The 26,125-nt window shown below is 40.7% G+C and overlaps 1 protein-coding gene across 1 annotated transcript in view; it reads right to left on the reverse strand.

The window, feature by feature from the left end:
* smc3 (structural maintenance of chromosomes 3) overlaps positions 1-26,125 on the reverse strand; it is a 132,889-nt gene that overhangs the window by 46,511 nt on the left and 60,253 nt on the right. The window contains exons 14-18 of the mRNA XM_072557046.1: positions 18,975-19,078; positions 15,213-15,312; positions 12,033-12,193; positions 11,025-11,166; positions 10,565-10,715 (exon numbers count right to left, since the gene is read on the reverse strand). Of these exons, the coding sequence (XP_072413147.1) occupies positions 10,565-10,715; positions 11,025-11,166; positions 12,033-12,193; positions 15,213-15,312; positions 18,975-19,078 (658 nt within the window). The remainder of the gene's footprint in view (positions 1-10,564; positions 10,716-11,024; positions 11,167-12,032; positions 12,194-15,212; positions 15,313-18,974; positions 19,079-26,125) is intronic.

The following is a 26,125-nucleotide window of genomic DNA, read 5'->3' on the forward strand; positions in this document are numbered from 1 at the left end:
GAATGAGTAAATCTGATTTTGAACAAACTGCCTGTTACAGGAGTTTCAATTGTAACTTTCATTCAGATTAAGGGTTTTCTATGACAACCAGCCTGTCTGCAGCACTAGTCTGATGCCCTAATAGCTGAAAATTTATCCCAATATCTACGGAGAAGCAGTATTATTATAAAACCTGATGATTCAAAATCATCTAACATTTATTTTCAGAAAATACTTCCTTTATCTTTCCCTCTCAAGGACAATAATACATACTCAACTCTCAGAACCAGGTCAGATGTTAAGACACCGATACTGTTAGAATAGTTGTCATGAATAAAATTACAACATGAAATGTTATGATGGATACACAACTATTACATCAAAACAGGTTTCAAAGCCTCTGGCTCTTTGTTGATTATAAAATGGTCCATTTTATACATTGCTGAACAAGAATGAATGGTTTCAGCTGTTAAAATACCAACTTAGTTATTTTAATCACTGAAAAACAATGATGTTAGAAAAATATACCTAAGAAACAGATTCATATTAAAATGTAATGAATATGCAGTGTAAACTAAATCAGTATCACAGCTGAAAATTCGAAGACGATACACAGCATAGAACATAGAAAAATACAGCACAGTACAGGCCCTTCGGCCCTCGATGTTGCGCCGACCGAAGCCTACCTAACCTACACTAGCCCAATAACCTCCATATGCTTGTCCAATGCCCGCTTAAATGACCATAAAGAGGGAGAGTCCACCACTGATACTGGCAGGGCATTCCATGAACTCACAACCCGCTGAGTAAAAAATCTACCCCTAACGTCTGTCCTATACCTACCACCCCTTAATTTAAAGCTGTGTCCCCTAGTAACAGCTGACTCCATACATGGAAAAAGGTTCTCACTGTCAACCCTATCTAAACCCCTAATCATCTTGTACACCTCTATCAAATCTCCCCTAAACCTTCTTTTCTCCAATGAGAAAAGTCCCACGTGCCTCAGCCTTTCCTCATACGATCTTCCTACCATGCCAGGCAACATCCTGGTAAACCTCCTCTGCACTCGTTCCAATGCCTCCACATCCTTCCTATAGTATGGTAACCAAAACTGCACACAAGACTCTGGCCGCACCAGAGTCTTATACAACTGCAACATGACCTCAGGACTCCGGAACTCAATTCCTCTACCAATAAAGCCCAGTACACCATATGCCTTCTTCACAGCACTATTTACCTGGGTGGCAACTTTCAAAGATCTGTGTACATGGACACCAAGATCCCTCTGCTCTTCCACACTACCAAGTAGTCTACCATTAGCTCAGTAATCCATCTTCTTGTTACTCCTACCAAAGTGAATGACTTCACACTAAGCTACATTGCATTCCATTTGCCACCTTACTGCCCAGCTCTGCAACTTATCTATATCCCGCTGTAACCTGCCACATCCTCCTTCGCTGTCCACAACTCCACCGACTTTCGTATCATCCGCAAACTTGCTCACCCAGCCTTCAAGCCCCTCCTCCAGGTCATTTATAAAAATTACAAACAGCAATGGTCCCAAAACAGATCCTTGCGGAACACCGCTAGTAACTGCGCTCCAAGATGAACCTATACCATCAACTACTACCCTCTGTCTCCTTCCAGCCAGCCAATTCCTAATCCAAACCTCTAATGTACCCTCAATGCCATACCTCCGTAGTTTTTGCATTAGCCTGCCATGGGGTACTTTATCGAACGCCTTGCTAAAATCCATATACACCACATCTACTGCTTTACCCTCGTCCACTTCCTTGGTCACCTTCTCAAATAATTCAATAAGGTTTGTGAGGCACGACCTGCCCTTCACAAAACCATGCTGACTATCCTTGATCACATCATTCTTATCCAGATGTTCATAAATCCTATCCCTTACAATTCTCTCTAAGACTTTGCCCACAACAGAAGTGGGACTCACTGGCCTATAGTTACTCAGGCTATCCCTGCTCCCCTTCTTGAACAAGGGGACCACATTCACTATCCTCCAGTCCTCTGGCACTATTCCCGTAGACAACGACGACATAAAAATCAAGGCCAATGGCTCCGCTATCTCCTCCCTAGCTTCTCAGAGGATCCTAGGATAAATGCCATCAGGCCCAGGGGACTTATCTATTTTCATCCTTTCCAGTATTCCCCAGACCTCTTCCCTACGTATCTCAAAGCCATCCATTCTAATCACTTGTGACTCAATATTCACATCAGCAAGTGTCCTGTTCCTGAGTGAATACTGACGAAAAGTATTGATTTAGTGCCTCACCAATCTCCTCCGCCTCCACACACAACTTTCCACTACTATCCTTGACTGGACCGATACCTACCCTAGTCATCCTTTTATTCCTGACATACCTATAGAAAGCCTTTGGGTTTTCCCTAATCCTACCAACTAAGGACTTTTCATGTCCCCTTCTCGCTGCTCTTAGCTCTCTCTTTAGATCCTTCCTGGCTACCTTATAACTCTCAATCGCCCCAACTGAACCTTCACGCCTCATCTTTACATAGGCCGCCCTCTTCCCTTTCACAAGGGATTCCAATTCCTTATTAAACCACGGCTCCCTCACAAGACCCTTTACTCCCTGCCTGACTGGTACATACTTATCAAGGACACCCATTAGCTGTTCCTTGAACAATCTCCACATAACATTTGTGTTCTTCCCTTGAAGCCTATTTTTCCAATCCACACATCCTAAGTCATGTCTCACCGCATCATAATTTCCCTGCCCCCAGCTATAACTCTTGCCCTGCAGTGCACACTTATCCCTCTCCATCACTAGAGTAAAAGTCACCGAGTTGTGGTCACTGCCCCCGAAGTGCTCACCTACCTCCAAGTCTAACACCTGGCCTGATTCGTTAACCAGAACCAAATCCAGTATGGCCTCACCTCTTGTTGGCCTGTCTACATATTGCGTCAAGAAACCCTCCTGCACACATTGGACAAACACCGACCCATCTAACGAACTCGAGCTATAGCTTTCCCAGTCAATATCAGGAAAGTTAAAGTCCCCCATAACAACCACCCTGCTACTTTCTTCTCCTGAATCATCCTCACAATACTTTCCTCTACTTCTCTCGGACTATTAGGAGGCCTGTAGAAAACTCCTAACAGGGTGACCTCACTTTTCCTATTTCTAACCTCTGCCCACACGACCTCAGATGGCAAGTCTTCCTCCATCACCCTTTCTACTGCTGTAATACTATCCTTGACAAGCAATTTCAGTTGAACAGATTTGACAAAGTGAATGTGGGAAAAGATGACTACTTCACACCATTTTATACTTCTAATTATGTCAAGGTTAAAACAAAAAAAAATCAAAAGACTAGCACACTTTGACAATGATAAACAGATCTGAAGACATCAATTTGATTGGAAGAAAATTACGTCATCAGAGCCAAAGAGAAAATTCACATAAAGCCCCTCTTAACTGTGGATGAGTCAGCCTGCTTCTTCCACACACTGATCAGCTAAGCTCTTTCTTCAGGTACAGAGGTAAAATCTCACCTTCATATCTGTGGCCAAGGGAATTGTATATCCAGGTATTCCTGTAACAATGGTATCATCACACTTTATATTGTACAGTAATTGAAATTGCAAAAATCCAGCGTGTGGACACCGTATACAAAAAAAACTTCAGAGTACTGATCTCATTTCAGTTATTGAAGCCTACACTATTACACATCACTGAGTCAGAAGTGACCCATGCAATGAGCACAATAATTTAACAGAAACATCATTATTGGTTTTAAAGCTGACTAACCTCCCAAGAAGATGCAAAATTGCGCTCAAAGTATTATTTCTTCATTACATCCAAAATCAGGTGTTTAAAATAAATATTAAAATCAGTGAAATGACAAGAGCCAATGTCATTCAGTATTCATTTCTCTAAGTCACCACTATCAATTTCTGAAGTGGGTTCTTGGGTTTAAATTCTAACACTGAATTAGCAGAACAAATTAATTTGAAAAATGAATATGTCATATACCTTGAAAGTATCGGGTTTGAGATTATTTCATTAACATATATCATTCATATTAACATTCTGCACTTTGAATTGCACAATTCAATGCAATATTACATCTAAAGGTCAAAATGGCCTTCTACAGAAAGGATGCTAAACTTGAAAGGGTGCAGACAAGATTTACAAGGACGTCGCCAGGACCAAAAGGTTGAGCTTTTGGGCGAGGCTGAAACAGGCTGAGCCCTTTTTCTTTGGAGCTTCGGAGACTGAGGGGTGATCCTACAGAGGTTTATAAAATAATGAGGGGCATGGATAGGGTGAAAGCCAAGATCTTTTTCCTCAGGTGCAAGAGTCCAAAACTAGAAGACATAAGAGAAAGATTTAAAAAATATCTGAGGGGTAATTTTTTTAAAGTAGAGATTGGTATATTTATGAAACAAGCTGACACAGGAAGTGATGGAGGCAGGTAAAATTACAACACTTAAAAGGCATCTGGATGGGTATATGAACAGGAAGGATTTTGGCAGATATGGGCCAAATGCTGGCAAATAGATCTAGGTTAGACTGGCATGTCTGGTCAGCATGGATGAGTTGACCGAAGCATCTGTTTCCATGCTGTATGACTCTATAACACAGAATGAAATAAACATGAACAAGAATGTGGGATGCTGTATTTTATGCAAGAGGTTTTAGAAGACCAAATATGAAAATTTCAAGACTAGGATACAATTACCTCAAATGCACAGATTAGTTATAATGTAATCTGGCATCATATATAATCTCCTACAGTGCTGCTCATAGTGTGTCAAAAAGTACAACTCAATAGCCTGTGCAGTTGCTTCTCCTTCCCATTACCCATGCTGATCATTCAGTGCAATGCTAAGTAAATGTTACATGATCAGAGATACTGCCTACCAAATGAAATTTTAAAACATATTTAAAACTCTGACAGCCTCTTTGGGTTTAGAATTCAAAGTGCTGGGAGTTCTATTCAACAATCTCTTCAATCAATACCACTAAAAGATCTTGACAACTAGCATTTATTTCATCTTCAGTTTTTGGGACCTGACATAAATTCACTTAAGTGTTTCCCACATAATAGTAATGGCACTTCAAAAGAAAATGGGTTTGTGAAGCATTTTGGTCCATCCCAAGATTAGGAATTCTTTATCACCTGCACCATTTCTCTTCCTTAATCTTCTCTTTCAATTCTCAGTCTCATCTGGCTTTCTCTCACTCACTTGGATTATACAATTCTATCCCACTCCTTTTGCTTGACTGTTATTCGTTATCTCTTTTGGCTATTCTACTTCCAAATTTTTGTTTCTCCATTTTGCTTATGGATGAAGGCAGTCAGTCAGTGGATGGAGTAACCGAGCCAGCATCAGAAAACACTGGAGTATCGCAGGATATTCGGACGAAGAACTTCAGCTAAGATCAAAGCCAGATCAAAGTTCCAAGTTAGGGTGACTGCCTTCAACATCAAAGCAGCACATCAGAAAATGTAGGATCAAGCAGCCCTGGAAAACTGCAACAGTGGGAATTGCGGAGGGGGTCAAATCTCCATTAGTTGGAGTCCTTCCTATTAAAAAAAAAGGAACATGTTTGCCTGTGTGAGGGTGTGTGCATGGGGGTGTGTGTGTACATGAGAGAGACAGTATGTGAGTATGTAACAGTGTGTGTATAGTGTAGTGAGGTCACCTGTAGCGTGACATGAATGAAAGATCCCAGTGGAGGCCATCCTCATGATTACCAAGCTTGGCTATCAGCCTCTTCTTGCATGGCCGAGCAGAGGCTGGTAGCCAAGCTCAGTATTCACGAGGATGGCCTCAACCGGGATCTTTCATTCATGTCATACTACAGGTGACCTCACTACACTATACACTCTCTCATACACACACAGTTACATACTCTCACACAGACCCTCTCTCATATACACACAACCCCCCTCCATGCACACACCCTCTCACAGGCTTATACTCCCTCACATAGACAAACACATTCTCTCTCATGCACGCGTGTACACACATGGGTCTAGTGGATGACTAAAGAATTATATTTGCAGATACATTCTATTTTGCTCAAAACAATGCACAATCTGCAGGCAGACAATACATGTAACATTTTGTCAATTTCACTTTGGAGACAGAATCAGTCTATTGCAAGAATGGGATACAGATAGGCTCTAACCTCACACCTTTATTCACTGTCTGAGCTGAGATGTCACCTTTTGTTATAAAACCTTAAATTATCTCAAGAATGTGACTTAAAAGTCGTCCTGGGATTTACATATTAATGAACCAAAAGCTGCAACCCATTCTAAAAGATGAACGACTTAACAATCTAGGTTTGTTCAATATATCATTTTAGTTACACCACACTGTAATCTTTTGCTATAAATTCTGTCTTATGATCTTATACTCCACGACCACCTGATGAAGGAGCAGTGCTCTGAAAGCTCGTGCTTCCAAATAAACCTGGGACAAAAATCTGGTGTTGTATGACTTTTAACTTTGTACACCCCAGTCCAACACAGACTCCTCCACATCATGAATATATCTGTGCATTTTGTCTGTGGACATGGAAAAACGGCAGTGTTTAGTGCCAGTTAGCTCCTGAGTTATTGATTTTAAAACAAATATGCTTTTACAACTTAAATATAAACATCCAAGTCCTAGTACAAATTATTAACAGCAAAATTACAACATAGGAACTAAGAATGAAACAACAGGAAGTCTGTAAACTTTAGATAATGTATTAGCAAATTGCTCTTGGCAGATTTCAAACAATGTGTTACTTCAGCTCACGAGCAGTTTGAGTACTTTTTAGGTTAAAGAGTAAAGAACAAATTAGGCTGTATAGGGGCTATGGACATTTTAGTTCCGAATTTTGTGAAGTTGCAGAAATACTCTACACTTTTATTTGAAATGTCCAAAAATACATAGAAAAGAAACCTGCACAATGAGTTTTCTATAATTGTGCCCTATTTTCTAAATAATTGCTGCAAGCCCATTTTGTGCTACTTGCAAAGACTAAGTGGAATAACCACCTAGGTTACAAGAGAAGATTGACTGTTTGGTTAGATGGCCAGATCAGTGGTAGATAGAATTTAACCCTAATAACAGCACAGTGATGCACTTTAGAAGATGTAGCAAGACAAGGGAGTGCCAAATGGTGTGAATGCACTGGAGGGAGTGTAAAGGAGATTCACCAGGATGTTGCCTGGGATGGAACAGCTCAGCTATGAAGACAGCTGTATAAGCGGAGATTGTTTTCTTTAAAACAGAGAAGGCAGAGCAAGGACTTGAACATAGAACATTACAGCGCAGTACAAGCCCTCAGCCCTCGAGGTTGTGCCAATCTGTGGAACCAATCTGAAGCCCATCTAAACTATACTATTCCATTTTCATCCATAGGTTTATCCAATGACCATTTAAATGCCCTTAAAGTTGGCGAGTCTACTACTGTTAAAAGCAGTGTGTTCCACGTCCCTACTACTGAGTAAAGAAACGAACTCTGACATCTGTCCTAAATCTAGGTCCCCTCGTGCTAGCCATCACCATCCGAAGAAAAAAGCTCCCACTGCCCACCCCATCTAATTCTCTGATTATCTTGTATGTCTCAAATAAGTCACCTCTCAACCTTATTCTAAAGAAAACAGCCTCAAGTCCCTCAGCCTTTCCCTCGACTGGGCGCCTCCAAGCAGAGCGCTTTAGGGAACATCTCCGGGACACCCGCACCAATCAACCAAACCGCCCCGTGGCCCAACATTTCAACTCCCCCTCCCACTCTGCCGAGGACATGGAGGTCCTGGGCCTCCTTCACCACCGCTCCCTCACCACTAGACGCCTGGAGGAAGAACGCCTCATCTTCCGCCTCGGAACACTTCAACCCCAAGGCATCAATGTGGACTTCAACAGCTTCCTCATTTCCCCTTCCCCCACCTCATCCCAGTTTCAAACTTCCAGCTCAGCACTGTCTCCTTGACTTGCCCTACCTGCCTATCTCCTTTTCCACCTATCCACTCCACCCTCTCCTCCTTGACCTATCACCTTCATCTCCTCCCCCACTCACCTATTGTACTCTATGCTACTTTCTCCCCACCCCCACCCTCCTCTAGCTTATCTCTCCACGCTTCAGGCTCACTGCCTTTATTCCTGATGAAGGGCTTTTGCCCGAAACGTCGATTTCGCTGCTCGTTGGATGCTGCCTGAACTGCTGTGCTCTTCCAGCACCACTAATCCAGTATTTCCCTCCATACCATACAACATCCTAGTATATCTCCTCTGAACCCTTTCCAAAGCTTCCACATCCTTCCTATAATGCAGTGACCAGAACTGTATGGAAGACTCCACATGCGACCGCATCAGAGTTTTGTACAGCTGCAGCATGGCCTCATGGCTCCGAAACTCAATCTCTCTACCAATAAAAGCTAACACACCATGTGCCTTCTTAATAGCACTTTCAACCTGGGTGGCAACTTTCAGGGATCTATGTACATGCACACAGAGATCTCTCTGCTCTTCTACACTACCAAGAACCTTACCGTTAGCCCAGTACTCTGCATTCCTGTTGCTCCTTCCAAAGTGAATCACCTCACACTTTTCCGCATTAAACTCCATTTGCCACCTCTCAGCCCAGCTCTGCTGCTTACCTATAACCCTCTGCAATTTACAACATCCTTCGGCACTATCCACAACTGTATCGACCTTAGTGTCATCCTCAAAATAACTAACCCATCCTTCTACGCACTCATCGAGGTCATTTATAAAAATGACAAACTGATCCTTAAAGTACACCACTAGTAACTGAACTCCAGGATGAACATTTCCCATCAACCACCACCCTCTTTTCTTTCAGCTGGCCAATTTCTAATCTTGATTGAGATGTATAAGATTATGACGGGCATGGACATAATGGATAGAAAGCTGTTCTCCTTTGTTGAAAGGTGAACAAGGGGCATAATTTTAAAGTGAAAAACAGGAAGCTTAGAGGGGATTTGAGGTAAATTCTTTTTCAGTCAGAGTGCGGTAGGAACTTAGAATATACTACCTTAGACAGTTCATAAGGCAGGAAATCTTACAACCTTGAAAAGGTACTCAAATGGGGCACTCAAAACGTTATAATATTCAAGGCTACGGTGCAGTGTTAGAAAATGAAACTAGTGCAGATTAGAATTATTTCTGGTACAAAATGGTACTCCATGATTCTGTGTGCCAATTCAGATGAAACACTGCAACATGATTGTTTAATATATCATGTGTTAATATTTTCAATAAAACAATAAAGAACATGGTGTCTGAATTTTCAATTTGTCCAAGAAAATCACCACGGTTCTGCCAATAATCCTAATATTTAACTGATAAGTACTACTATAGCAAGGACGTTTTAAATGATTTATTTCAGCAATATAGTAATGTAATGTGGATACTAGATAATTTGTTCACCATGAATAGTTAATATCTATACAGTTAAGTGGAGGAAAATTAAAGTTTAACTACAGGCTTTTAACTAAATTAAAATTTGTGTAACCAAAAGGCATTAAAACAAATGCTAGCAAAGTAATCCAGAAAAAATGTTCACATGGATTAATAAAGTGCAGACTTAATAATAAATTTTATATATGCAAGTGATGGCCTCAGTCTGGTAAATTCTTTTAATCTGAACAATCATAAATTCGAATACGACAATGATTGAACACAGAGATCATCTTGTTATGTTAACTTTTTTGAAATAATGAAATAATAATGATCTCAAACAGTTAATAAAAAGGTTTTATTAGTTAATTCACAATATTGTGACACACAGGATTTGCAAGCTAAACTACTTGAAGTCTTTTCACATTTTTATTGCCTTTTCACTTTCATAAAAGGTATGTTCTATTTGACATCAACTTTTAACAAATATCTTCAAGACAACAATCCAATTGCACAAAGTTGTTAGCAATGACAAAATGTCACACAACTGAAGACAATCTATTCTCTATAAGAATGAAGTTGCATAATGACATTGGTATAATAAACTATGACAGAAAATTATAAAATAAATATTAAGGGCTCTTGTGGCACAGTGACAGTGCTGTTACCTTGACATCTGGAGGCACAGGTTCAAGCCCCACCTGCTCCAGAGGTGTGCAATAACATCTCTGAACAGGTTGATCAGAAAAATATCAAGAGTGATACTAATTCTGATTAAAGGGCCAATTAAATATTTCAACTATAATCTAAAAATGCAGAACACAGCATTTTAACCCATTAACCCTCAAGTAGCTGCAATAAATATTCTCTCTCCACCCCTGGCCCCATCTCACACAACCCCAATCCCCACAGACACTACTATTCATGTCACCCTGTGCTTTAAGCCGTTTCAAATATATAATGGCTCAATTTTAATAATTCTAGTTCAAAGTTGGATTTGCAATGCAATTACCACCAAAAGTTACACATAACAATGTAAGCTACAAATTATAACTGATGAAATTTTATAACAGAAAAGCTTTTGAAATTATATGCATGTCAAAAGCTTGATAACACTATTTAAACAATTAAAAATATACTGCACGAAATCCCCTATTGGAGTTAATTTATACATACCTTCCAAAGTTATGCAATCCATATTAAATGCTCTGGCTAGCTGAGTGGATACCTCCATACTTCGACAGATTAATGTTTTTCCAAACACATGCTTATAAGCTTTATCAAACCTCTGTATATATCTAAGTTTACTTATCATAGGAATAGCATCCTGAAAAGTGAAATTCACAAATTAGAATTACTATTAAAGTGAAAACACAAAGAAGGAAGTATAAAAACACAGTCACTGAAGTTTGTTTCCCAATTATAAAGACCACATTAATTAACTAAGGATTTTGGAGCACAATTCATGATTAAAAATGGTTGAGAGAGAATTTTTGAATGAATTGCTAGTTGCGTGTGTACAATACTTATTTAACATTAGAATGAGTGAAACACATTTTAGGAGCATTTCAATCAGATCAACCATGTTGATTGTGGAATGGAGTGAATAGTAAAGAAGGTAGAGAAGTTTACATACATTGGTTTCAGGATAAGCTGTATCTCGCACATCCAATTTGTTGAGTGGAAGGAAAGTGACTTCGCCAGGAAAGTTTTGTTTATTAAATTCCATCAAAATCTTTGTACTAACTTCATCAGATTCCACAATATGATAAAAGAGTCTAAAAAACAAAACATACAAACAAATATTAGTTATCTCTCCCAACAAATGTAGTGTTGCATGCTATATTGCAAGGTACTGAAGTGTCTCCAAGCAAGAGGAAATTAAGCACATATACATGAATACAGGACAACATTTTTAAAAAACTTCAACACCCTTCAGGTAAGCCACTGGAGGTTCTGTTATCCTGTGCTATACATTCCTAAAGATTATTGTTACAGTGCAGGATCCATTAAATACTTAATTGCATTGCTGACTATTATGAGGAATATAACAGAATAACAACAATTGGTATCAAAACAGCATCTATTATTGTTGATACAAGGCATGTCAGGAGCAAATAAATATGTTATAACAATTTCAAAGTTGAAGAATCACTATTCTCCAAATCATTAAACTATGACATGCTTTAGGAGAGGCAATCGCCTAGTGGTATTAGTGCTGAACTCTTAATCCAGAGACCCAGGTAATGTTCTGGGGAACCATGTTTCAATCCTGCCACGGCAGATGGTGGAATCTGAATTCAATAAATATCTGGAATAAAGAATCTATGATGACTAGGAATCCAATGTCGACTGTTGGAAAAACCCATCTGCTTCATTAATGGCCTTTAAAGAAACTGCCATCCTTACCTGACTTGTGACTCCAGACCCACAGCAATGTGGTTAACTCTTAATTGCCCTCTGGGCAATTTGGCATGAGCAATAAATGCTGGCCGAGCCAGCAACGCCCTCATCCCATGGACGAATTAAAAAATGCTTTTAAGTACCAATTCATAATACATTTTGTACTTTTAATATACATCAATATTTCATTCTCCAATAAAAACAAAATCAGTTTAATCCTTACAGCATAAAAGCTGCCTACCGGTTTCCAGCAGTGACTTCCACACAAGTGTAAAAGGCTGGATCACATTCAAAGTTATTCATTACGATCCCGTGATATCCATTTATTACATGTGTGTTGATGCCTTTACGACCAAAGTGCTCCAATACTTTGTTTATACTATCAATACCATTCAAAATGGCCTGCAAACAAAAAAAAACAGTCCTTAGTAGAGTAGGCTTAGAAAATATAACAATGCTGCACCAGCTCATTTTTAAACTATTTAAGGGAATCCAGAAAATTATTCTGAAGGACATGTCATAGAAAAATAGGGATTTTCAACTTTAAATATCTATGCATGGACTTTTCACAACAGACCATACAATTGAAGGCAGGCCACAAGACCAAAAGACAGAGGGGCAAAATTAAGCCATTCAATCCTTCCAGTCTGCTCTGCCATTTGCTCATAGAATCCCTAATGTGGAAGCAGACCATTTGGCCCATACAGTTCACACTAACCCTCCGAAGAGCATTCCACTCAGACCCAACCACCTATCCGATCCCTGCATTTCCCTTGGCTAAGCCACCTAGCTTGCATATCCCTGGTCACTACAGGCAATTTAGCATGACCAAGCCACCTAACCTACACATTTCTGGCCTGTGGGAGAAAACTGGAACACCTGGTGGAAACTCACACAGACATCAGGACAATGTGCAAACTCCACACAGTCACCCAAGGCTGCAATCAAACCTAGGTGCCTGGCGCTGTGAAATAGTAGTGCTAGCCACTGAGCCACCCTTATGAATAAATGCTCCTCAGCCCCATTCTCTTGCATTCTCCCCACAATCCTTGATCTCCAAGAACCTATATTTATCTTAAAGACACTGAATGACTTGGTCTCCACATCCCTCTGTAGCAATTTCACAGATTCACCATCCTCCAGCTGAAGAAATGCCTCGTTATCTCAGTTGCAAAGGGTCATCTCTTCACTGAGGCTGTACTCTCCTAGTCTTTCCTACTCGTGGAAATTTCATCTCCATGTCCACTCGATTCAGGTCTCTCAGTATTCTGTATTCAATCAGATCCCCCTTGCTCTTAATATGACAAGCCCTTCATTTCCACAATCGCTCCTATGAATCTCTCCTGGACTCCAAAGCCAGTACAGCCTTCCTTCGATACTGGGCCCAAAACTGAATACAACATTCCAAATGCAATATGAACAAAGCCTGATACATCCCAGTTTTTATATTTGAGCCCTCTTGAAGGGAATGTCAACACTGATTTGCCTTCTTAACTGTCAATTGAACGTGCGTGTTAACCTTAAGAGAATTCAGAATTAGGACTCGCAAGTCCCTTTGTGCTTCATATTTCTCATGCCTTTCCCTGTTTAGAAAATAGTCTTCACTTCTGTCCTTCCTATCAAAGTGCATAAATTCACACTTTCCCTCAGACATTTCTTTGCCCACACTCCATGCATTACCAAGTCCTTCTGCAGCCTCCCTTTCTCCTCACACCACCTGTCTTCCCACCTATCTATGTGCCATCTGCAATAGTGCCCGCAGTTCCTTTGTTCGGATAGTGCATAACATGAATAGTTGCGGTCCCAATATTGATCCCTGCGGCACTCCACTAGTCACTGACTGCCATCTTAAAAAAAATCCTATATCTCCACTCTCTGCCTTCTGCCAGTCAGCCAATCATCTATCCATGCCAGCGCCTTGATCCTAACAGCATGGGTCTTATCTTATTTGGCTGCCTCTTGTCAAAGGCTTCTGGAAATCCACACAGATCACACCCACTGGCTTTCCTTTGCCTCACCTTTGAGGTCCTGGTCTTTAATTTTGTTTCTAACTCCTGACATTCCCGAACAGTAGCTCTTGCTTACCCTTACCTACAATGTTGATCCTAACATAGACCATAACAACTGGATCCTCCCCCTCCCATATCCTTTCAAGCTGATCTAAGATGTCTTTTACCTTGGCACCAGGACAGGTAAGACATCATGCAGGACTCTCAATGCTGCTTACAAAGAACGCTGTCTGCTCCCCTAATTACAATGCCCCCTACAACCCTTTGCTCTGCCCACTTGAATGGCCTCTTGTACAACAGAGCAGTGGTCCGTTTGCCCATCCTCCTTACAGTCCTTTTCCACCAACGGAAGGGAATATTTCTACAGTCCAATATAGAAAAACAATGCAAGACAGAAAACAATGCTAAGTTATGTTGTTGCACTCCTTTCAACAATGTTGACAACCTGGGAACAGATTGTCTCATTGACCTGCGAAATGGGGGAAGCAACATGCAACTTGACAAACTTCTTTATATGGACATATGAACAAGGAACAATTGTACGTCTATCAGACCTTAAGCCAGCACTGCTCTTTAATTGCAATATAGCCAATCTGATTGCAACGTCAAATTCACTTACATCTTACTTCTCACCTTGTATTTACCAAGAATCTATCCACCGTGACCTTACACATATTCAAAGATCTCATTTCTACCACAGTTTCATGAAGAATTCCAAACAGTCATGACCCTCTATGTAAGAAAACATTTTTCCTTCATCTGTTTTAAATGGATGACCCTTCACTTTTAAACAGTGACACTAGTTCTCGATTCTTACATAAGAGCAAACATCCTTTCCACTTCTGTCAATACTCCTCAAGCTGTTAAATAATTCAATCAAGTCACCTCTTACTTTTCTAAACTCCAGCACACACAAGCCTAGCTTGTCCAATCTTTCTTCATATGACAACACACCCATTCCAGGTATTAGTTTGGCCAACTTCTCTGAACGATTTTCAACACAATCATTATTCTTCCCTAAAGAAGGTGACTGATATCATAGAGTATGTCAGATGTGGTCTCACGAGTGCCTTGTATATGAATTAATATTCAGTTATAATTGGTTTTTAAAATAATGTGACCCACAAATGAGATAAAAGGGCACACTCAAACCCATAATTACAAAAGATTGCAAATGCTCTGCAGCACAACTTGCAGTCAGGTTTTTCTTAGGGTATCACTTATCCTTCAAAAGGCTTCAATCTAATGAAAATAACACTCCCCATTAAGCCAAATTAATGCAGGCTTATAACAAGTTAAAGAGAATCTGAACCCAAAATAAAATTTTGAATTACAATCCATATTGCTCAATTCATGCTGCCTTTTAGGTTCCTGCACAGTTTGCTTTACTTCAGATGAATAACAAGACTTGCCTTTCCTGTCGCACCTCGAAGAAGCTGCTGTTTCTTTTCCAACTCTTCTCGTTTTGCTGCCAACGCTTGTTGCTCAGCGTTTTCTTCCCGCCATAGGTAACTGAAGAATAAAAGAGTCCTCAACTCTAGCACCATTTTACCCGATATAAAATAAATTTACACTAAAGGTTATTTGCAGTTTGTGTTTATGTACATTGATCACAGTATGATCAGACAAAGTCACCATGGTTTTACAGTGGGGGGGGGATATAGCATTTGATAAATATACTTAAAATGTAAATGTACAGCAAACATTAGCAAACCAGTAGATATAGTATTGTGTTTCCAAAGGCACGCCAAAAGGTTAATACAAAAGATAAGGATTCATGGAGTTGGGGTTATAAGTAGCATGTGGGGTTAACAGACCTGAGGCAGAGAGTAGAAAGAAAAGGAATATTTCAAGATGGCAGGCGGTGACTCATGACTCTGCTAGAGGATGGTGCACACTCCGTTGTTGAAAATACTGAATACATTGAAGGTGAAATAAATTTTTTTTGATTTCTCAGAGGATCAAGGGATTACAGAGAGTGTTAGGCAAAGTGGAATTAAAGTGGAACATTAGTTTTGTTTCCAGTGAATGACAGGCACAGATTTGAAGAGCCACACCTGTGCAAAGTAACATAGGTGTGCTGTTTGTCATTATTCTATTTCTGAGAATGTAATTTGAAACTTCATTATTCGTAGCTTGAGAACCTGTCCAGTTTAAAAAGGATATGGAAATAAAAATCTGGCATCGGTTTAAGAAAAAAAACACATGTATCAAGTCAAGTGGAACGCAGAAGCAGTAGGTACAGGTAGTTCTCTTATAATGCCATAGTTCGTTTCCCGTGCGATCTCGATCTCGCTTTATAAGAAAATCGTGCAATACCAGCACCATTTAAACGGGGCCAGAATCGTGTTATAGCCAATACAGGTAAGGAAAGTTTGTGTTCTCCAAATAACGGTCTAAATTCAGCAATTGTGTTATAACCAATTTGTGTTGTAGAAACACGTGCTACAGGAGAACCACCTGTAATTTGGAAGCACACTAGCTTTCAAAGCTAATGCGCTTCCAATTAAACCTGTTGGGACTATAACCTGGCATTGTGTGATTTTTAACTTTGTGCACCCCAGTCCAACACTGGCATCTCCAAATCATGACACCTGTAATTTGGCCATTGAGCCATTGTCATTCAAGGCAATCATGGTTGACCAGGTTGTGGACTCAACTTGACTAGAATTCCAATTAATGACCCTCAGAAAAATATTCACCTCATCAGGGTCTCAGAATCATAGAATCCCGACAATGTGGAAGCCCATCAAATCCACACCAGCCCTCCAGGCAGCATCTCACCCAGACCCAACCTCAAACCTTTCATCCTGCATTTCCCATGGCTAATCCATCTGCCTGCAAATCCCTGCACACTATGGGGCAATTTATCTTGGCCAATCCACATTTCCCACGCATATTTGGACCAGAGCACTCAAAGGAAACCCTTCAGACACAATGAGAATATGCAAACTCCACATAGACAGTTGCCTGAGGCTGGAAGCAAACACCGATACCCCAGACACAGTAAGGCAGCAGTGCTAACCACTGAGCCACCACGCTGCCCCCAAAATATCTTAAAATACCTATCTGGTTCCCTTAAGGATGGAAACCTACTATTCTTACCTAGCCTGGCCTATAGTGAATTTTGATCCATTTCAAGATAGGCAAGTATTATCTACGTTCTGAAATGCCTATCAAGCCATTCAGTTCCATCACTGCATCCTCAGGAAAACTAGAATTAGCAATAAATGCCAGTCATGCAATATTGCAAGAACGATTTAATTTCTAAAAAACAAAGTGCCAGATGAGGAGCATAATTACTATGTTGTTTATGAGCTTGTATAAATTAAGTCACATTATTGTATACAATTGGAGACATTCCACATCAGCATGCATGATAAATTTCTTAAACTTGAAGAAAATTAGCAACAGAAACAGAGAAATTAGGAGTAGACCATTCAAACCCATTGAGCCAGCTTACCATTCAATGTGATCAAAGCTGATCATTCAGCTCATTTTCCCCATACCAAAGAACAAAGATCCCTTTGATCCTATCAGCCTCAAGAATTGTATCTAACACCTTCTTGAGAAAGTAGTGTTTTGGACTCAACCACTTTCTGTGGCAGAGAATTCCACATGCGCACCTCTGGGTGAAGAGATTTCTCCTCAATGCAGTCCTTAAATGACCCCCAAAATTAATTAAAAATCCAAAACATCCAAAATTACCAGTTTTTTGTTGAATCTAAAAGAGCCTTGAGACCCTATTTGTTGCAGATTAGGGATGTAGCACGTTTACAATTGCTAATCACTTGATTTTAAAAATATAACTGAGTTCTTTTTTAAACCCTGAAGCTGAACCAGAAAGAAGCAATTTCCTGTAGATAGAATATTTTAATGAACGGGTTAGGCCATCAAACACACTTCTCCTGTGACAGAACACTTATGCCTCACAGAAACACACTCAAGCCTGGTTTTCATGGTTCCTTTGGATGGACAGCCTAGCATCAGAGTTAAAATGCCCTTTTATTCCAACATGAGAGAATAACCAATTTCCTTGAACTATACCTCAACACAAGTCAACCCAGTCCAAAGTGCAGGTTAGGTGAACAGGTCATGCTGAATTGCTTATATGTGCAGGTTAGCTGGGTTAGACAAGGGAAATGCAGGATTACAGGGACAAGGTAGAGGAGTGAATCTGGGTGGGTCACTCTTCGGTGGGTAGGTGTGGACATGGTGCACCAAAATGCCTGCTTCCACAAATGTAGGAATTCTACAATTCTAAGTAGCTTTGAGAAAAGAAAGTGGCAAATTAGAGGGAATTTAAAAGAAACATCAACCTGGATATTAACTCATGGTTTCTCTGCATGCTGTTGTTTCCATACCAAACCCCTATCTCAAAGTCAATTTCAGTGACAGACCAGGTTTCCGGTTAGCATTGAGCACTGTGGAGCAGGTTCCAAGTCCGGTTAAGCCTGATCCATTCTGAAGAATCAATTCCTCATCCCAGAGAGCCTTATATAGATGAAGCCATTTTTATATTGTCAGCCTGCCTCCTAGGAGTGAACTGTTTGTCTATACTTGGCCCTGGTTCCACAAACTCTGAAGTGGGTAGGTTTAAGATTACCTAATTTTTGCACTAAAATTATGCCCATCAATTTAGTTCCAATTATAGGCACAAACAAAGGTACACCTTTTAAAATCTCATTAAATAACATTTGTCAATTTGATCTTGGGTTCAGGTTTCAGTATTGCAGTAACGAGTATATTGGCCACAATGACCCTTTGCTATTCAAAAAATACTATATTCTATATTTCTAATCAACCTGTTGAGGGTTCATATGATAAACATTTGGAGCAGGTAGAATTCAAACCCAAGCATCCTGGGCCATAGATTAGGACACTACAACTGCACCATAAGACCGAAATACTATATTCTTTTTGTTAGTATGTTTTAAAAGATATTGCTAATTTTGAACATTTACTGCAATGTCAATTATATCTTATGACGTATTTACAGACAGAACAGACTGAAAATGGTATCACAATGTTTATTTGGTCTTTTGTAATACTGGTTTAATATAAAAATGTTTGAGGTCATATGAGCATGAACACATAACACTTTTGTGAACCAAATAACATTCCAATAGTTTGTGAATGTTACAAGGTATTCTAACTTTTTTTTAAAAACTTACTTCCTCTCACTTTGCAGCTCGTCTTTCCTGTTTTTCACTTCATAGTATTTCTTGTCAAGATCCTCCACTCTTGCTTTTACTTCAGCCAGATCTTGGTCAAGTTTCTAACAAAAATGAAAAAAAACTTCAGTGCATCACAAGAAATTACAAAACAATGCTTTGATTCCATGACTACCCAACTAGAGTCTTATTACGGGCAAGATATGAAAATTCTTGTAACTTGCATCAAATTTATACTGAATGAAGTAGGAACTGGACGTATTAATGCCTGATCTTTGGACTCTAAGTACTCATAGATCCCAGAAAACCATGTCAGCTCACTGTCTGTCTCTCACACAAACACACAACCAAACTGCATTGGATGATATATTTGAGACGCCATTATGCACACAATGACCATTCACTGGAATTATGCAGTACCACACAGGTCATTCCAGGAATTAGCAAGCCATGCTGGTCTGATATCAGCATATTTGATTTGAAGTTGAGTATTTCAGCTCATGTAAAACAAGATACTGGAAAAGGCAGTGGAAGGAAAGGGAGAAGGCCATCAAGGACAGTATTACGGTGGCAGAAAGGACGTTTGAGGACTTATCTACTGAGGTAGTATGGGCTGAGGTTAGAAACAGGAAAGGAGAGGTTACCCTGTTGGGAGTTTTCTAGAGGCCTCAGAATAGTTCCAGAGGTGTAGAGGAAAGGATAGCAAAGGTAATTCTCGACAGGAGCAAGAGTAACAGGATAGTTGTTATTGGGAACTTTAACTTTCCAAATATTGACAGGGAATAGTATAGTTCAGGTACTTTGGGTGGGTCAGTTTTTGTCCAGTATGCAGGATGATTTCCTGACACAGTATGTAGACAAGCCAATAAGGGCAAAAGCCACATTGGATTTGGTAGTGGGTAATGAACCTGGCCATGTGTTGGATTTGGAGGTAGGTGAGCACGATTTGGTTATGTTTACTTTAGTGACGGAAAGGGATAGATATATAACGCAGGGAAGAATCAATGCTGGGGGAAAGGTAATTATAATGTGATGAGGCAAGATTTAGAATGCATAGGATGGGGAAGGAAACTGCAGGAGATGGGCACAATAGAAATATGGAGTTTATTCAAAGAACAGCTACTGCGTGTCCTTGATAAGTACGTACCCGTCAGGAAAGGGAGGAAGTAGTCAAGTGAGGGAGCTGAGGTTTACTAAAGAAGTTGAATCTCTTGTCGAGAGGAAGAAGACAGCTTATGTTAGGATGAGATGTGATGGCTCAGTTAGGGTGCTTGAGAGTTACAAAGTAGCCAGGAAAGACCTAAAGAGAGAGCTAAGAGGAGCCTGGAGGGGGCATGAGAAGTTGTTGACAGATAGGATCAACAAAAACCCTAAAGCTTTCTATAGGTACATCAGGGATAAAAGAATGATTAGAGAAAGATGTGGGCCAATCAAGGATAGTAGTAGGAAGTTGTGCATGCATTCACAGGAGATAAGGGAAGCGCCAAATGAATATTTTTCATCAGTATTCACACTGGAAAAAGACAACATTGTCCAGAATACTGAGATACAGGCTACTAGACTGGATGGGATTGAGGTTCACAAGGAGGACGTTCACAGTTCTGGAGAGTGTGAAAATAGATAAGCCCCCTGGGCCAGATGGGATTTACCAGAGGATTCTCTGGGAAGCCAGGGAGGAGATTGTCGAGCTATTGGCTTTGATCTTTATGTCGTCGTTGTCTACAAGAATAATGCCAGAAGACTGGGGGATAGCAAATGTTGTTCCCTTGTTCAAGAAGGGGAGTAGAGACAACCAGTGAGACTTGCTTCGGTTGTGGGTAAAGTGTTGGAAAAGGTTATGAGAGATAGGATTTATCATCTAGAGAGAAATAAGTTGATTAGGGATAGTAAAACATGTTTTGTGAAGGGTAGGTCATGCCTTATAAACCTTGAGAGTTCTTTGAGATGGTGACCAAACAAGTGCATGAGAGTAAAGCTGATGATGTGGTGTATATGGATTTCATTAAGGCATTTGATACGGTTCCTCATGGTACGTTATTGCACAAAATACAGAGACATGGGATTGAGGGTGATCTAGCATTTTGGAACAGAAATTGGCTAGCTGAAAGAAGACAGAGGGTGGTGGTTGATGGGAAATATTCATTCTGGAGTTCAATTACTAATGGAGCACTACAAGCATCTGTTTTTGGGCCACTGCTGCTCATCATTTTTATAAATGACCTCGATGAGGATGCAGAAGGAATGCTTAGTAAATTTGCGGATAACACTAAGGTTGGTAGTGTTGTGGATAGTGCTAAAGGACGGTGCAAGTTACACAGGGATATAGATAAGCTGCAAGAGCTGGGCTAAGAGGTGGCAAAAGGAGTTTAATGCAGAAATGTGAGAGGTGATTCCCTTTGGAAGGAATAACAGGACTAAAGAGTACTGGGCGAATGGTAAGATTCTTGGTAGTGTAGAGGAGCAGAGAGATCTCTGTGTCCATGTACATTGATCCCTGAGAGTTGCCAGCCAGCTTGATAGGGCTGTTAAAAAGGCATACGGTGTGTTAGCTTTTATTAGTAGACGGATTGAGTTTCACAGCCACGAGGTCATGTTGCAGCTCTACAAAACTCTGGTGCAGCCACACTTGGGAGTATTGCATACAGTTCTGGTCACTGCATTAAAGGAAGGATATGGAAGCTTTGGAATGGGTTCAGAGGAGATTTACTAGGATGTTGCATGGTATGTAGGGAAGATCTCATGAGGAAAGGCTGAGGGACTTGAGGCTGCTTTTGTTAGAGAGAAGATTGAGAGGTGACTTAATTGAGACATAAGATAATCAGAGTGTTAGATAGAGTGGACAGTGAGAGCCTTTTTCCTCGGATCATACTGGCGAGCACAAGGAGATATAGCTATAAATTGAGGGGTGATAGATATTGGACAGATAGCAGAGGTAGTCTCTTTACTCAGTAGTAGGGGCATGGAACGCACTGCCTGCCACAGTAGTAAACTCGCCAACTTTAAGGGCATTTAAATGGATAAACATATGGATGAAAATGGAATAATGCAGGATAGATAGGGTCCAGACTGGCTCCACAGGTTGATGCAACACAGGTTGACCAAAGGAATACTGCTCTACAATATTCTATACGTTGAAACAGTTAGGATTATGGTGAAAGTGAGGACTGCAGATACTGGAAATCAGAGTCAAGATTAGTGTGGTGCTGGAAAAGCACAGCAGGTAAGGCAGCATTCGAGGAGCAGGAAAATCGACGCTTCGGCCAGGAGCCTCGGATGCTGCCTGACCTGCTGTGCTTTTCCAGCATCACAGTTAGGATTATGTTTGCTGGTGTTCAGAAGAATGAGGACTGATCTCATAGAAACTTGTAAAATTCTAATAGAACTGAGCAGAGTAAACACCTGAAGGGTACTCCTCACGGCAGGGAATCCAGAACCAGGCATCACAGTCTAAGAATATGGGGTAAATCATTAGCGACTGAGAAGAGGAAAAAATGTCTTCACGCAGAGAGTGGAAAACCTGTGGAACTGTCTGCCTTAGAAAGCAGTCAAGCCCAAAATATTGTATGATTTCAATGAGTTGGATATAGCACTTGAGGCTAAAGGGATCAAAGGTTATGGAGTAAAAGCAGGAGCAGGCTATTGAGTTGGATGATCAGCCACAATTATAATGAATGACATAGAAGACCCAAAGTGGCCAATAACACATTCCAGTTCCTATTTTCCATTCTGTGTGCCTCAGTTATGATGTCCTAAATGAAAATACGCCATTCATTTCAACCTCAGAAATGCAAGGACCTTACCTACCAATAGCTAGGAGGTTGCCGTGGTGATGAAGAACGTTTTCACATCCAACAAATGCAGAGAGGGAGTTGGATATTTCTGCAACATCTTGCAATTGCCCGTCTTTGAGTAGACACTGTCCCTTGTGGACAAACTAGTTTCAATCCATCTTACTAGAGGCAAGGTGAAGTACACAGGATTGCGGTCTTTGTAAGGGGCATGGTGCCAGTGACTACATGCACATCATTTTGCTGGAATTGCCATCCTGTACTAAAACAGAACAGGATTCCAATCCCTCACTGCCTCGCTACCATTTGGCCATAGCTACTGAATCTAGCAATGGCAACAGTCAGATGGCTTTCTTCCACAACCATCCATTGCACTGGTTACATCTGAGCAACAATGGCAAAACACAGACTGGCTACTGGGCTATCTGCTGATAATATGATCGATGATTCCACTGCACAACCCCACACATATGCACAAAGCTATGCTGGCTGTCGGGCAACCGTAAGGGCACATACAAGTGGCTGCATAGGTGGACAACTACTCTCTTCTCAAGACAGACCACTGGGCATCCATGCTATCCTTGTAGCCAGGTTGGATCCTAATGCTGAAACTCCCATCCCAACAGCACATCGACTTTCCCACATTATACTCCATTTGCCAACTTTTTACCCTCTTAATTAACCTACCAGTATCTCTCTGTAAACTGTTTGTATCCCTCTCACAAACTGCCTTTTCACCCATTTTTGTGTTGACTGCAAATCTGGCTACAGTACATTTACTTCCTTTTTCTTCTTCTCTCAGAGGGTTGAGTGCCTTTCGAAGTCCTTGTCACAGACAGTTGTGGAGGCAGAGTCCTAGCATATATTTAAGACTGAGATAGATAGGGAGGGGAATCGAGAGTTGCAGGGAAAATGCAAGAAAATGGACATAAGGAATGTTATATCAGCCATGAAACCACAGAATGGCAGACCAGGCTCCAGAGGCTGAATGGCCTGTTCTTGAACCTATTCCTTATGGTCTTGTGGATAGCAGCTGTTGTTAAAAGAAGTAGCTCAAATTTCTTACTTCCAGTCAAACTTCTTGCCTGCAATGTGTGCATTATCAGGATTCCAGGTGCCAAATGAACATGGTTATCCAACCATAACCAGTTGGAAAGCTGTGACTACTTGTGCCAAAATAAAATCGACACTTCACTTCACATACACAACACTGTTAAAAATCTCTCAACACCAGGTTATAGTCCAACAGGTTTAGTTGGAAGCACTAGCTTTCGGAGCAACGCTCCTTCATCAGGTGATAAAGGAGTGTCACTCCGAAAGCTAGTGTGCTTCCAATTAAACCGGTTGGACTATAACCTGGTGTTGTGTGATTTTTAACTTTGTACACCCCAGTCCAACACCAGCATCTCCAAATCATGACTACTACACACAACACTAATTGTGTGAAATCAGAATTCATCTACACGCCTTTACAACAGATGTCAACTAAACAACAAAAATAGGTAGACAAATGAATCCCAAAATAAACTGGAACAAAATTAAAAGCATGGAATGTAGTCATAAATATAAAAAAGAATTGAAGACTGAATCATTAAAATGAGACCAATCACATTAGTTTATGACCACTGATTGCACTGTTCACCCAATGGAGAACAATAAACTGCTTATTTAATAAAACAATTTATATAATTACATAGCTCTAAGCGGCACACAGTGGTTAGCACTGCTGCCCCACAGCGCCAGAGACCAGGGTTCAATTCCCACCTCAGACAACTGTCTATGTGGAGTTTGTACATTCTCCCCGTGTCTACGTGGGGTTCCTCCGGGTGCTCCGGTTTCCTCCCACAGTCCAAAGATGTGCAGGCCAGGTGAACTGGCCGTGCTAAATTGCCTGCAGTGTTAGGTGAAGGGGTAAATGTAGGGGAATGGGTCTGGGTGAGTTGCTCTTCAGAGGGTCGGTGAGGACTTGTTGGGCCGAAGGGCCTGTTTCCACACTAAGTAATCTAATCTGCTTGGCAATTTTAAAATTTGTCTCAGGTGCAACAGTAAATTATTTGCATATCTTTCAATCTGATCTAGTGTATTTGCTCCTCTACACTAGGGAATTTGAACAGTTTACTCAGACTGCAAACAGGACGTCATTTTAAGGACACTTGCCAATTTACTCAGCTTTCTACCTTAGGTTTGAAGTGTTCCAGTGAAGCCCACCACAAACTGGAACAAAAGCACCTCATTTTCCTTTTAAGCACTTTATAGCCTTCTGAGCTCAACACCGAGTTCAGCAATTTCACATCAAAAACTCCACCCTCCATTTTGTATCCCCATCCTCTATACAAAATCTGACTTTTATTTAGTGGCACTTGAGATCTATAATCCTGCTAAATGAATCCCAAGATCCAGTAGGCTCAGGAGTGGCAGTTAGAATTTAATTTAGATAAATGCTCGGAGTTACATTTTGGTAAGACAAACCAGGACAGGACTTTAACAGTTAATGGTAGGCCACGGGGAGTGTTGTCGAACAGAGACACCTAGGGGTGCAGGTACATTGTTCCTTGAAAATGGTGTCACAGTAAACAGGGTGGTGAAAAAGGGTGTCTGGCATACTTGCCTTCATCGGTTACAGCACTGAGTATAGGAATTGGGATGTCATGTTATAGCTGTACAAGACACTGGTGAGGCCACATTTGGAATACTGCGTACAATTCTGGTCATCCTGCTAAAGGCAGAATGTTATTAGACTGAAAAGAGTGCAAAAAAAAAAAGATTTCTAAGGATGTTCCCAAGACTGGAGGCTTTAAGTTATAAGGAGAGATTGAATAGGCTGGGACTTTTGTCCCTGGAGCTTCAGAGACTGAGGAGTGATCTTAGACATTCATAAAATCTTGAGGGGCATTGATAAGGTAAACAGTCAAGGCTTTTGCCCCAGGACAGAGGAGTCCAAAACTAGAGAGAATAGATTTAAAGTGAAAGGGGAAAGATTTAAAAAGGAACCTGAGGGGCAACCTTTTCCACACATAGGGTGGTGCACATATGGAACAAGCCAGAAGAAGTGGGTAGAGATGGGTAAAATTACAACATTTAAAAGATGTTTGGACAGGTACACAAATAGGAAAGGTTGAAAGGGATACGGGTCAAACACAGACAAATGAGATTAGTTCAGTTTCAGAAATCTGGTCGGCATGGACAATTGGGGCTGAAGAATCTGCTTCTGTGTTGTGTAGGACTCTATGGCAACACCCTCTAAGCTTTCGCTAACCTTCCCTGCTCTTCCACTTACACACCTTTTTTGTATAAAATAAAACTCAAGTGACCCTCAAGTTAAACTATCACCAGTCGTTTCTCTCTAATGACAGAACAGTCCTA

This window comes from Chiloscyllium punctatum, chromosome 38 (assembly GCF_047496795.1).
Source record: "Chiloscyllium punctatum isolate Juve2018m chromosome 38, sChiPun1.3, whole genome shotgun sequence".
Taxonomy (NCBI): Eukaryota; Metazoa; Chordata; class Chondrichthyes; order Orectolobiformes; family Hemiscylliidae; genus Chiloscyllium; species Chiloscyllium punctatum.